At 40.7% G+C, this 11,498-nt stretch overlaps 1 protein-coding gene across 3 annotated transcripts in view; it reads left to right on the top strand.

Annotated features, from left to right (window-relative positions):
- Positions 1-35: 35 nt before the first annotated feature.
- CCDC191 (coiled-coil domain containing 191) overlaps positions 36-11,498 on the top strand; it is an 84,743-nt gene continuing 73,280 nt past the window's right edge. Inside the window, exons 1-2 of one of the 3 annotated variants that reach the window (XM_036018117.1) lie at positions 36-226; positions 2,267-2,305. In XM_036018117.1, the coding sequence (XP_035874010.1) occupies positions 137-226; positions 2,267-2,305 (129 nt within the window). In that variant the 5' untranslated portion in view covers positions 36-136. Of the gene's footprint in view, positions 227-1,975; positions 2,306-11,498 lie in introns of those variants that run through there. The other 2 variants (XM_028504425.2, XM_036018118.1) reach the window with 2 other exon arrangements.

Genomic DNA, 11,498 nt, shown 5'->3' with positions numbered 1-11,498 from the left:
TGGTGGTTCGTTGGCGCCCCCACAGCTGCCTGCCTTGGGCGCGGAGGAACTACAATTCCCAAGGTGCTCCAGGAGTAGCCTGTGCAGAGGAGCGGCTGTTTCAGCTTCGGCTAAGGTTCGGGTCTGAACCTGTAAAATGCAGTTGGCGCCCCAGGAAGGGTCCTCTTCGTGGAAGAGTCCTGGGCGGAGTCGCTGGAAACAATTTACAAGGAAGCCAAATCCCAAGGTGATCCATCCCATTCGGGAGTCTTGGGGGGGCGGGTACCAGCCCCACCTGTGCTTCCTTCCTCTTCAGCAAGAGCATCCTTACCTGGCATGCCTTTTTCCTTTACCAGCATTGTCCTGGTGAAGGCGGCCTAGGAACTTTGGGGTCTGGCTAACTTACAGCTTTGGTGGGCAGCATCATGGAGGAACTGTTTCGATCTAACGCTCTTTTTACAAACCGGAGAGGTCTGGTAGTGCTCTTCTGGTTGAAGAGAATTCACGAACTCCTTTGCCTCCTCCTACTTACTGTCACTCCCACAATTTTAGCGAAGTTTCCTCACATTATTTTTATTTTTTATGCTTTTCAAATCATACAGAACTGATCTTATTGGAAGATCTTCACGTTAAATCCTCTGTTTCATATCCCTACCCCTCATTTTAAATATTTTGGGTAAATAGTTTTACCCAAAATATTTTAAATGAGCTCAAATGCAAGTGGATATATCACTTCTTGATTCACTTGAAAATTTCCAAATTCAACCAACATTTATAAAATAGATCCTCTTTATATTTGTTTCGTCCTTTGATGCATTAGCATCCAAAGCATGGAAAACTGGTAACCCCATTTTTAAGCTTAAAATATACGTAAATGACGTGCAAAGTCGGTCACAGCGATGTGTGCTTTCCACAGACTACCTTTTTCACAGCCGTAAAAATAAATGCTTTGTATGTAGGTGAGAGTACCGAAATGGAGCTGGCTTCTCAGCTTTCAGCTCCAGAGAAGTTTCACCAGCTGTTTTCACCCTTAAATTACACTTAAAAATATAATCTATAGACATGTGACTTTTTTGAGGGTCCTAGGAAGTTGTGCTTGCAGTGCATTCTAAATATACCAGCTATATAACTCACTGGATGTATTCCACTTGGTGAATATCTTGCCCACGTACTGGAGGGTGCATACTGAGGTGTTGGAGAGTTGGAAACAGAGTCTTCTCCTATTGTAATGTACCAGGTCCATAATGGATTGGATCCAAATAGGTATGGATATAGACTTGTTGATGAAAGGTAAAAATTTGGGACAATTTTTTAGGACTCCAAAGGAAGGATTTTCACTGCTAGTGTCCATTGTTACTTCCTAGAAAATGAAGGGATAAAAACGCAAGAGCCCCTCGATGTTTACTTATGTTCTAATAGAATGAGCACTTCTTTGATTCTTTAATAGAACCAGCAATACAGCTCCATTAATTAGTTACCTGTAAGGTGCTTTGAAGGTGAAGTGTTATGTAAGTGAAAGAGTATTCTATCTTTTCTTCTTCCACATTTAGATATTTTCTTATTTCTTAAAAAACCCACCTGAATTACTAGCAAAGCAAATATCTCTAACCATTAAGTAACTATTAGGGGGAATTCTGCAAGCTTTTTAATGTTCCTAAGAAGGAGGTGTATTACCTGTTTGATTAACATGTGACTGATTTGGATAAGCATTTATATGATTTCCACTTCATTTTCTGCTTTGTAAAACAGTAGAAGATTGATTATCCCTCACTGTACCCCTCCTCTCCAGTACTCGACCAAACAATATCCTTGTTCTAATTAAGAGAGGAAAGCCTCTTGTTACAGGTTACTCCTGAGAAAGAGGCCTGAGGAGAAGCACACACCCTTCTGTAAGCAGATTTGCTTCTGTGACACTTAAATAATCTGGTTAATTATTCAGTGCTTGTTTGGGTTTTTAAAAGGAATATTATACGTAGCTTTCCTCTGTTTTGGCTCTTTATCCTGGGGGGCTTAAAAAAATACTCATGCCTAGGCTCTACTCCAGACCAATTAAGTCAATATGGTGGGCCTAGGCAGGAGATGAAAACATTCAGATGTCCCAGAGAAGTCTCCATGTTTCTTCCTCTTACCATCATTCTTTGTTCTTTTGTTGTTGAACTTTCTAATGAAATGATTTGGGGAAAGAATAAAGGATACTCTCATGTACTTCAGTAACAAGGATAGATTAAAATGGCAAAGGTGATGATGATATTACTGTGCATTAATATTCTGTATATATTATCCGCAGCCTGCTTTTGACCTTGACAATGTAGAACACTGGATTAAGGTAAGGATATTACACAATTAAGATAGAAAGACAATTAATAGTCAGACATAATCAGATGGAAAAGGCATACTAATAGGTCTCTGTTTTGCACATATTTTGCTGTTTTTGTTCCCATGTGACTATATATGTTGCCTTAGTTTTATACTCTTTAGTTGAGCAGAGGAGAGGAGAAACCTTAGGAGAGGCATTCCTCAGATCATTGGAAAGACCATACTGTAGTTACTTTAACCTGTGGGACCAATACAATAGGTAAAAGCTATGTTTGCATCATAAGTAAGAATCTTTTAATAACTAGAGCTATCCAAAAACAGAATTTCGCATTCTTGTAAGTATTTTCTATCACTGAAATATTCCAGTGGATTCTACATGGTCACTTAATGTTAAGACTAATGAAAAATATACCTGAGCATTCAGTGAGAGGGTGGGGGGATTGGGTTAGATAACCTCTGAGATCTCTTCCAGGCCTGAAAGGAGTGTTTTTGAGTCCAGCTGCCATTTAAGTAGAAATACCATTAAACCACTTGAGGTTCATGCTTCTGAGTCTTACTCTGGCGACTTAGCATACTCAAATCATTTGCACACCACATGGTTTAAAATGATGCAGCACTTTCCTGTCAAAATAGTCTTCTCTCTGGTAATGTTTGAAGAGTTGTTACTTATTAATAGGTATTATGAGCAGCAGGCCAGATGGAACCTAGGCCAGATAGGTTAACCATTGTTAACCATTTTTCGCCACCGCCCCCCCCCCCCCAGTATTTATTAAGTGCTCACTAAGTGCTAGCCCACTATTTTGAGCACTAAAGAGAATACACAGGGAATACACAGTGCATAGGGAAGGTACAGTCCCTGCCTTCCCAGAGTTTATAGTTCAGTGGGGGATAAACAATTTAAAACTGTTGGGAGAATTAAGAATGTAATGGAAGCACGTGGAGGGGTTGCTAATATAGGTGAAGTCATTTTCCTCTTTCATACAGTTGTCAGCCAGCATGACTTGGTCAGGTTTTTATCATTCTTCTAAAGCTACTGCAATAGTTCTTTTCCATTATGTCCTCAATTCTCCTATCTTGAAAACAAATCAGCAAGTCCTCATTTGACCCCTGCATCTGTTCGGATTGTCATGCAATTTCTTTGTCTTATCTACTGCCTTTGGATATGTAGCCTGGACTTCTTGCCATTGTATTTTTATTATCCTCTTTTGTCCACAATTCCTATTTTACTCCAGTTTTTGTTTCTTACCACTCCACAGAAACTGCTGTCATAAATGATTTACTGACCAAATCTAATGGTCTCCTTTTTCTTCTCAAACTTTTTAAGGTTCATTTGCTATAGTTACCGATTTTTTTATCCTAGAACTCCATTATCTTTTTAACACTTTTTTCTATCTTTTCCTACCTCTCTGTTAACTTCTATGTCTTCTTTTCTGATTTTGCTTCCTAATATATCTCAATTCTGGGTGTACCCTAAAACAGGTATAACCTCTGAACCTAAGACTTCCAAATCTACTTGAGTGGACCACCCTCTCAAAATCAGCTAAGACTTTGTTGTGTAGAAGAGGGGGGAATGTATAGAAAAGACATGGAGGATTGTGAAGGTTGAGAATGGGCTTTCTTTAGAACAGAAAAGGAAGGTTAATATAACTACAGCACTGGGGACTTGGCTGAAGCAGGTAACCATAATTTTTTGTGGTACTGAAAATTGCTAAATCAGATCCAGGCTTGAAAGTTCTCACTGGGGAGGGAAAAGAACAGGAGATGTGAGGCTTATGAAAGACAGCAGCTGAATATCAATGCAGAGCAGGAAAGGAAGGAGACCTTTTGAAGGACTCATAGGTTAATAGCGACTTGGTTAGGTGCAACACCAGTGTAGTGGAGTAGGGGGAGTGAAAGAGGGACATGGATAGAAGGTTGATGTTGGAGAGGAGATGATCATCATTTGGTTTGACCAATGGAAAATTCTGTGTGACATAGTTTAGGATGACCATGTCAGTGGGTTGCAATGAAAGTGCAATGAAAGGGAAGGTTGTTGGAAAACAGAACATCAGAACAAACCTTGAGGCCAGAATGTGAGTGGGACTTCCTCAGGGATGTTGAAGGCACTTAGAATCAGACAGATGCTTGGCAGAACTATGAGTCCTGGGGTAGCTCATCCCAAAAGGGACTGTCCACCACAATTTACAGTTCATCCTCATCCTGATTTGATAGACTGACTTATCTTTTATTTATTTATTTATTTATTTAAATATATTTTATTGATTATGCTATTACAGTTGCCCTAATTTTTTCTTTTTCCCCCTCTGCCCAGTAGCCTCACTCCCTCCAGGTAACCTCCCCTGTAGTTCATGTCCATGGGCCATGCATATCTTTGGCTACTCTATTCCTTATACTGTTCTTAACATCCACCTGTCTATTTTGTACCTACCCTTTATGCTTCTTATTCTCTGTACCTTTTCCCCCGTTCTACTCCTTCCCCCTCCAGGTGATAGCCTTCCAAATGATCTCCATATCTATGATTCTGTTCCTGTTGTGGTTGTTTGCTTAGTTTGTTTTTTTAGATTCAGTTGTTGATAGCTGTGAATTTGTTGCCTTTTTAATGTTCATAGTTTTCATCTTCTTTTTCTTATATACTTTCCTTAACATTTCATGTAATAATAGCTTGGTGGTGATGAACTCCTTTAGTTTTACCTTGTCTGGGAAGCTCTTTATCTGCCCTTCCATTCTAAATAATAGCTTTACTGGGTAGAATGATCTAGATTGTAGGCCCTTGCTTTTCATCACTTTGAATATTTCTTGCCAGTCCCTTCTAGCCTGCCAAGTTTCTTTTGAGAAATCAGCTGCTAGTCTTATGAGAACTCCTTTGTAGGTAACTCTCTGCTCTTCTCTTGCTGCTTTTAAGATTCTCTCTTTATCTTTAACCTTTGGCATTTTAATTATGATGTGTCTTGGTATGGCACTCTTTGGGTCCAACTTGTTTGGGACTCTGTGCTACCTGGACTTGTATGTCTGTTTCCTTTGCCAAATTATGGAAGTTTTCTTTCATTATTTTTTCAACTAAGTTTTCAGTTTCTTGCCCTTACTCTTCTCCTTGTGGTACCCCTATGATTCGGATGTTGTTATGTTAGAAGATGTCCCAGAGACTCCTTAGTCTATCCTCTTTTTTTTTTTTTAATTCTTTCTCCTTCTTGCTGTTCGGATTGAATGCTTTTATTCTTCCTTATGTTCCAAATCATTGATTTAATTCTTGGCTTCCCCACTGTTAGTTCCTTGTAGATTTTTCTTTATTTCACTTTTTGTAACCTTCATTTCTCCTAGGGTTTTTTTATGCTGTTGAAGTACCCAGTGAGTTCTTTGAGTATCCAGATGACCAGTGTTTTGAACTCTGCACCCAATAGGTTGCTTATCTCCATTTTGTTTAGTTCTTTTGGTGAGGTTTTGCTCTGTTCTGTCACTTGGGCCATATTTCTTTGTCTCCTCAATTTGGCAGCCTCCTTATGTTTGTTTCTGTGTATTAGGTAGAGCTACTTTGACTTCTTGTCTTAGTAGCAGGCCTATTGTAGAAAAGTGCACCTGTAAGTTGTATGGGGCAGAACCTTAGGTAATTGCCAAGGCAGGGCAACCCGTGTTACAGCCCTGTGGTACTGTGTAGAGGAGGGCCTGGAGAGGGGCAGTGCTGCTGCCTAGCATCTAGAGATTTACGTAGCAGCAAGCTCTCCGGTGCTTGCCCTGTTGCCAATCGCTTCCCTTTCTCCCTGTCTGCCACTTGTGCCCTTCCAGCTGCTGCCCTGGTGCTGAGTTCCAGGGAGGGTAGGTCTGCGTAAGTCCTAAGACCTTTGTGGGCCCTTTAAAAGGAGTCTCCTGAGAATCCTGCAGTTTGTTCCGCTGCCCCAACTACCAGTGGTTTTTACAGTCAGAAGTTAATGAAACTTACCTTCCTCGAACCCTGGGTTGTATGGTCTGGGGCTGAGATCTCTTGCTTCTGGGGGATCCCTCCTGATTTTCATCCACCACACATGAATGTAGAACCCCTGTTCTGTCTCCTGTCCATGCCACTTTGTGTTTCCATGCCTCGCTGTGCTTCTCTGCTCCTCCACTCTGCACGGCTCCACCCGTCCTACCCCATCTGGATGAATGTGGTTTCTTTAGATCCTTGGTTGTTGGACTTCCATACAGCTTGATTTTTTATGTTTGTTTTGTAGTCTAGTTGTAATTTTTGTAGTTGTGCAAGGAGGTTACACATGTTTACCTATGCCTCCATCTTGATGGGAAGTTTGACTCATCTTCTTACTCTAGTATATTCTGCTGCTTTGAGCTTTTTAAACATTTTCATCATGTCAGTTCTTCACTGTTGAACCTTCAGTGATTCCACATGCCATCAGATGAAACTCTAAATCCAGATTGGCATTTAAGACCCTCTATCAACCTACTTTTTTTTTTTTTTTAATATTTTATTTATTTATTTTTAGAGAGGGAAGGGAGGGAGGGAGGGAGAGAGAGAGAGAGAGAGAGAGAGAAACATCAATGTGCGGTTGCTGGGGGTTATGGCCTGCAACCCAGGAATGTACCCCGGCTGGAAATTGAACCTGGGACACTTTGGTTCCCAGCCCGCACTCAATCCACTGAGCTACGCCAGCCAGGGTCAACCTACTTCTTATAGCCCTTCTACTGATACTCTGTGTGACTCCCTATCATCAGCTAATCTTTCCCTCCATCATGTAAGATTTCCCTTTGCTTTGGCTTGTGCTTCTCCCCCAGCTTGGAATACCCGTCCTCTTTGGGGTATTCCTCCTGTTAAAGCTCAGTTTGAGATGTCCCTCTCAGTGAACAACTTCCCCTCATCTCAACCACCTGATCCCATCTTGTAATACTCTTTTCTTTGGAATTATTTTGGCACTCATACACACAGATACAGTGTTAAGCATTTGCTTGTATACAGAGTGAATTAAAAAGCAATGGGCACTTTCAAAAATATATTGCTCTTTAAACTGGTATATATGTACAGGGAATTTGCACATTCAAGAAACTCATGCCTGTACTTCTGAGCCCCGAGGGAATGAAGGAATGTGTTGTAGCTGCTGTTTGTGCCATCGATGGTGATAGGCTGCAAAGAGTCCAGTAGCGTAGACAATAGGATTGATGTGTGCCATGGCACAGGAGGACCACATGCAGGTATACCTCATCTTACTGAGCTCTGCACTATTGATCTTCACAGACAGTGCAATTTTATCAACACGAAGGCAAGACTCACTACCAGCAAAAAGGTTATAAGTTGCTGAAAGCTCAGGTGATGGTTAGCATTTTTTAGCAACAAAGTACTTTTTAATGAAGTTAAGTACATTGTTTTTTTAGACCTAGTGCTATTGCACACTTAATAGACTACAGTATAGTGTAAACATAACTTTCATGTGCACTGGACAACCCCACAATTTTGTGTGGCTTCATTGCAATATTTACTTTACTATGGGGGTCTGGAACCAAGTTCACAATATATCCAATGTATGTCTGTCCTGAGAATTTATAAATTCATAGAAATAACTGAGATAGTTCCTCTACAAATTACTTATATATAATGTAGCTCTTAAGTAATAAACTTTAGAAGGTATTTAGTTGTTGGTTTTTTTAAAAAAAACACCCTGTATTGCTTTAGAATTGTTTTTGAGTTGCTTACTGTGCACATGGTATAGGAAACAAACCAACAGAAAAGTGAACTCTTTGAAAACAGATTTTAGTTTTGTTTTTCCCTTAATATTCACCACAGAGCTAGCAACAGAGCTACCATTCAGTGAACTAGCTTAAAGAATAACTTGTTCAAGTGACACAGTGTTTGTTTCACTGAAATATAATTTAGGATAGACCTCTCTTGTCTCTTACATGTTTATTTTGAAAAAAAAAACATGGTAAGGACATACTATTTCAAAACAAAAAAATATAGAGATTATTTTAAAACATTTTTTACTTACTGATTTTTAGAGAGAAAGGAAAGGGGAGAGTGAAAGAAAGAAATATCAATTTGTTGTTCTATTTATCTGTGTATTTACTGGTTGATTCTTGTATGTGCACTGTGCCCTGACCGGGGATCAAACCCACAACCTTGGTGTATTGGGTTGATGCTCCAACCCACTGAGCTGCCTGGCCAGGGCTGTTATTTTTTTGTATGTGTGTGTTAGTTTAAAAATTAAAGTTGACTGATTTATTTGCATATTATTTGTATTTGTGTGTATATTCATACAACCACATACAATATATGTGAAATTCATCTTCCTGTCTTAGAATTTAAGAACCTTAAGGGGAAGGACTGTGTACCAAGCATTTTGTAACCATCCAATAAATGGCATATACCTGCCACCATCATTTCCTTTCCTGTGTGTTCTATTTTTTACATATTTTTCAAATCCCCGTTAAAATGTCAACGGGGATTTGAAAAATATGTCAACGGGAAGTTGACATTTTGACTATTTCTCTGCTTCTGACTTAAACTTCATATATGAAAACCTTGATACTTACAATGGAAAGTCCATGCCAAGATTGGCCATACCAAGCCCATTTTCAAAATAGGTGTAGTGACAATGTAAACTATGGGAAAATGCTACTTTTTAAAATAAATTTTTCATTTATTCATTTCTTTTTTCTTTTAAATATATTTTATTGATTATGCTATTACAGTTGTCCCATTTCCCCTCTTCACTCCCCCCACCCTGTACACCCTCTCCCTCCCACATCCCCCCTTTAGTCATGTCCATGTGTCATACTTATAAGTTCTTTAGCTTCTACATTTCCCATACTATTCTTGTCCTCCCCCTGTCTATTTTCAACCTACCACCTATGCTACTTATTCTCTGTACGTTTTCCCCCTCTCTCCTCCTCCCACTCCCCTGTTGCTAACCCTCCATGTGATCTCCATTTCTGTGGTTCTGTTCCTCTTCTAGTTTGCTTAGTTTCTTTTGGTTTTGCTTTTGGTGTGGTTATTAATAATTGTGAGTTTGCTGTCCTTTTACTATACATGTTTTTTCTTTATCTTCTTTTTCTTAGATAAGTCCCTTTAACATTTCATATAATAAGGGCTTGGTGATGATGAACTCCTTTCACTTGACCTTAACTGAGAAGCACTTTGTCTGCCCTTCCATTCTAAATGAAAGTTTTGCTGGATAGAGTAATCTGGGATATAGGTTCTTGTCTTTCATGACTTGAAATACTTCTTCCCAGCCCCTTCTTGCCTGTAAGATCTCTTTTGAGAAATCAGCTGACAGTCTGATGGCAACTCCTTTGTAGGTTACTGTCCCCTTATCTCTTGCTGCTTCTAGGATTCTCTCCCTCATTTTTACCTTGGCTAATGTAATTATGATGTGTCTTGGTGTGTTTCTTCTTGGGTCCAACTTCTTTGGGGCTCTCAGAGCTTCCTGGACTTCCTGGAAGTCTATTTTCTTTGCCAGAATGGGGAAGTTCTCCTTTATTATTTGTTCAAATACATGTTCAATCTGTTGCTTTTCCTCTTCCCCTTCTGGTACCCCTATAATTCAGATGTTGGAACGTTTAAAGGTGTCCTGGAGGTTCCTAAGCTTCTCCTCGTTTTTGGAGGGGTTTTTTTTGAATTCTTATTTCTCCATTCTTTCCTGTTTGGTTGTTTTTTTCTTCCTTCTGGTCCACTCTATTATTTTGAGTCCCAGTTTCCTTCCCATCACTATTGGTTCTCCATGCATTTTCCTTCATCTCTTTTATGGTAACCTGCATTTTTTCATCTAATTTGCATCCAAAAATCAACCAATTCTGTGAGCTTCCTGATTTCCAGTATTTTGAACTGTGCATCTGATAGATTGCCTATCTCTTGGTCGCTTAAAATGATGAGTCCTGGGGCATTGATCTGTTCTCCTGTTTGAGACATGTCTCTCTCGGTCTCTTTTTTTTTTTTGGTCTGGTCGCTCCTGTTATGGTGAGGGGTGGAGCCTTAGGTATTCACCAGGGCTGGGTACCCCAGTCGCTAGATTGTGATGTTGTATATGGGGGCGGGGGTGGGAGGGAACAATGGTGGTAGCTCCGTTCTCCTGGGACCTCAGTCCCTTCTCTGGGATCCTGGGTTGCACGCTCTACCCTGGTCTATAATCGCTGCCTCACTGGGTCCGCCAGCTGCCGCTTGCGCACTCAGGGTCCACCCACTGTGATCTTGCGCACCCCAGATGCCTTACGCGCTCCCAGATGCCTTATGCCCCCAGTTCTCCCTGTTCTCTTCTCGCTGCGACTGGCGCCGGGCTGCTTCTCTCTGCCCCTCCTACCGGTCTGGATGAACGGGTCTACTTCAACTTCTTGGCTGTCCGACTTCCATTCAGATAAATTCTCTGTCACTTCTGGGTGTTATTCTGCCTCTAAATTGTTGTTGTTCTAATCTTGGTTGTACATGGAGGTACGGTGCGTCCACCTATGCCTCCATCTTGCCGGAAGTCCTCATGTATTCATTTCTTTAACAGATATTTGTGGGCACCTGTTATGTGCCAAATACTTTTTAGGTGTTAGGGGTTTCATGCATGTAAAAGACAAAAATTTCTGTTTACATTCTATTTAGGCAGAGCAACAAATGACAATATATTATAAGGTCTTAAGTGCTATAAAGTCTAAACAGAAGGGAAATAGGGAGAGCCATGAGGGGGTGGTTGCAATTCCATACAGGATCATCCGTGAAGGCTTACTACAAAGCGGACACTCGAATCAAGACTTGGGGTGGGGAGCGAGGGGACAAGTCATACGGATATCTGGGGGACAGCTGTCCACAGAGGGAAGTTCAGTGCAAAGGTCCTAAGGTGGGAACATATTGGGCATATTTGAGGAGGAAGGAACAAGGGGGTTAGTGTGGCCGAAGGCGAGGGAGCAATGGGAAGAGTAGAGAGGAGGAGGTTGGAGAACTCACAAAGGACCTGGTGGTGCAGGACCTTGAAGCTTGATATAAGGACTTAGGTTTTTATTCTGAGTTGAGTGAAATAGGGAGCCATGGAAGGGTTTGAGAGCACTTCTAACATGTTATGCCTTTCATTTAAAGTGGTCTCTGGCTGCTGTGCTGGAGGCTGTTATAGAAACCCAGTCAAGAAATTGTGGTGCCTTGAACTAGAGTAATAGCTGTCGAGGTGATGAGAAGGGGTCAGATCCTGGATATGTTTTCAAAATAGAGTCAACAGTTTTCTTGTATGTGGGTTAAGAAAGAAAGAGTGAGAGAA

Source organism: Phyllostomus discolor, chromosome 2 (assembly GCF_004126475.2).
Source record: "Phyllostomus discolor isolate MPI-MPIP mPhyDis1 chromosome 2, mPhyDis1.pri.v3, whole genome shotgun sequence".
NCBI lineage: Eukaryota > Metazoa > Chordata > Mammalia > Chiroptera > Phyllostomidae > Phyllostomus > Phyllostomus discolor.
The sequence above is the reverse complement of the archived record's forward strand: the minus strand, read 5'-3'. Positions and strand labels throughout refer to the sequence as shown.